The following is a 2,461-nucleotide window of genomic DNA, read 5'->3' as shown; positions in this document are numbered from 1 at the left end:
GAGGTTAAACAACCCCCCACCACCCCCCCCCCCCCAAAAAAAAAAAAAAAAAAAAAAAAAAAACGGAAAAAAAGAGAAAAACAAAGAACACCTGCCTCATGTTTCTGAATATTGATTATAATATTATATAGCGCGGCAAAACGCCGCTCCAACTAGCCTGCGCTACCTCGTCTGCCAGCCGAAAGGTTGTCCAGCAACTCTTGCGTCACGGTGCCGACCCAGATGCGAGAGATCTTGTAAGCCTTTTACCATAATGCCGTACCTTTGGCGCTGTTCACCTGCGATTGATACCTGATGACCTGCTGTGGCAGACGGATGCACGACCCTTGGATCTGCTTCTAGGCAGGGATCCCATCAAACTGGAGGTGGGCCTTTTTTTATTTGTGGTACTCATTGCAGAGGCAAGCTTGCTTACCGATGAATCTGTTTCACTTTATAGGTGGTCGCAGAGCTACTGAGCGCAACCCAAACGCTTTGCTCCTACCAAACTTCAAATTCCGATGGTGCGAATCTGATTCCCATGTCATCGTTCGCATTGTCTTGTTCTCATCGGAATTCCACGTGCCGCCAGTCCAAGGCTTGATTCATGCGGAGCAGACCAGACGCTGGCGGTGCGCTGCTGCTGTTCTCTGTAGCGTCGGCTGGCGCGTGGATCCTCAATTGTTCAATATCCACGACCTACAAACCCTTGGTGACTGCGTGGCCGCTCTAACGTCCGCCGCTCAAGCTGCACCTACAAATTGAAATTTGTGAAGGTTGTGGTTGCTTTGTCGATCGCTATGCAAACAGAAAATAAAGTCAATGACCAGGGCGGGCTTTGCTGAACGTCTAAAGCAGAACAGTCCAACAACCACCGAAAAAGAGCGAAAAACAGCCCTGCCTTCATTCGCCATGACATCGACTGATGACTATGGTGTCTCAATATTGGCGGCTGCAGCGCTGCGCGAGCTGGTGATGTGGGCGGCTCGCCGGAGGGTAAGCGGAGTAACTGCGAGCACAAAAAAAGACAAGAAGCACAAGAAGCACCATCATCATGTATTGGACTGCAAGCTTAGACGCATGTCCAGAAGCTACTGTATCACTGGAAATCGCCAGTCCCGGCGATGATGCTCGATTATCCTTCAGGGCGAGGAAGTAAGTCGAACATTGTCGTCGTTGCTGCCATCGAGATATAAGTACGGTCCTGTAGACCAAGGGAGTGGCATTTTGAGCCTTCATTGGGGGCGCTGGATGTCAAAGCCAGCATGCAGGTAGGAAGGCACGCAACTTCTATGGCTGCATCCAGCTCGATCACAGTTAAGCTCGGGCGCTTGATGGCTGCGCACCGAACATGTGGTCGTGTAACGTCTTGTGACAAGGCCAGGATCAGTGAAGGCATGGGCTGATTGTGGCCTGCATCACAGCAAGCCTTTGAGGCAAGGCTTGCATCTGCGTTGCGCAGACGCGCTGGGAGATTACCATGCATGAAAATCGCCACACAGTGCTGGTAACCGACCGGCTTGCGTTTGTGCTGCTGAATCAAGAAGCAATTTGATGAGAAGGGATCAACACAAAGGCAGCCATTGACAATCAATGCCTCGACGACTGTTGAGGCATCAAGGCGCACCGCAACCGTGTGCTGGAAGCAGTGATCAAACTCAGGATTCTGAGAGACCGACGGGCGTCGACAGAGTGCTCGAATGATTGCCTGAACGGCTCATGCTGATGATGATGATGCCACGACACTGCGGCTCGCCCGAGGAGCAGAAACCAAGAGCCAGCGCAAAAAAAAAAAAAAAAAAAAAAAAAAAGAAGAAGAAGAAGAAGGACATGGAGCACAGTCATTGTGAGCGCGCCTCGCACTCGTCCGACCAACATGTCGTAGTCCAGTAAATCATAAATGTACATTTATGATTTACTGGACTACGACACAACATCTCTGCTATGCCCAACTGGCCGGCGAGCGTGATGAGCGCGATCACGTGGCTGTTCCTCGACTCTAACGCCATTCAACAACTTTGGATGTCTATTACCTGCCTTCATCATGTCAGCCAAAACTACATGCCGATTCCCATTTGCATGTCAACAACTGTCCGTTCTCAGATGTGATGAAATTTTACTTTCTTCGCCGCTTCATTCTCTCACAAGAGCCACGAGCTACTCCAACGCACACTGCACCACTCAAGCATGCCAAGGGCACGAGAAGCCTCATGCTCGCGATGCAACTTGATCTTTTCCAGTCGTATTGCGAGAGATCAGCATGTTGCTCAGGTACGTTGGATCGTCGATCTTCCTGATTGGCTGATTTCCCCTCTTAAAAAAAAAAAAAAAAAAAAAAAAAACTTATCATATCTGAACACAAAGGTGCACCAAAAGAGCACGCAAATCACGCTGCATGGAAAGTCGCTGGTCAGGTACCGAGAGGATGACGGCCACTTTCATTGCCCAGTGGAAGTTGCCACTACCGCCATGACGCTCAGCA

General features: G+C 50.0%; 1 protein-coding gene across 1 annotated transcript in view; it reads left to right on the top strand.

The window, feature by feature from the left end:
- Positions 1-744, top strand: part of MONBRDRAFT_26336 (uncharacterized protein) — a gene marked incomplete at both ends in the record, with an annotated part of 1,990 nt that extends 1,246 nt beyond the window's left edge. The window contains 4 exons of the mRNA XM_001746849.1: positions 132-236; positions 312-365; positions 440-528; positions 636-744. Coding sequence (XP_001746901.1) covers positions 132-236; positions 312-365; positions 440-528; positions 636-744 — 357 coding nt within the window. The remainder of the gene's footprint in view (positions 1-131; positions 237-311; positions 366-439; positions 529-635) is intronic.
- Between the last annotated feature and the right edge of the window lie 1,717 nt (positions 745-2,461).

The sequence above is a fragment of the Monosiga brevicollis genome, genomic scaffold (genome assembly GCF_000002865.3).
Source record: "Monosiga brevicollis MX1 MONBRscaffold_14 genomic scaffold, whole genome shotgun sequence".
Lineage (NCBI taxonomy): Eukaryota > Choanoflagellata > Craspedida > Salpingoecidae > Monosiga > Monosiga brevicollis.
This window is presented reverse-complemented; position numbering and strand designations above follow the sequence as displayed.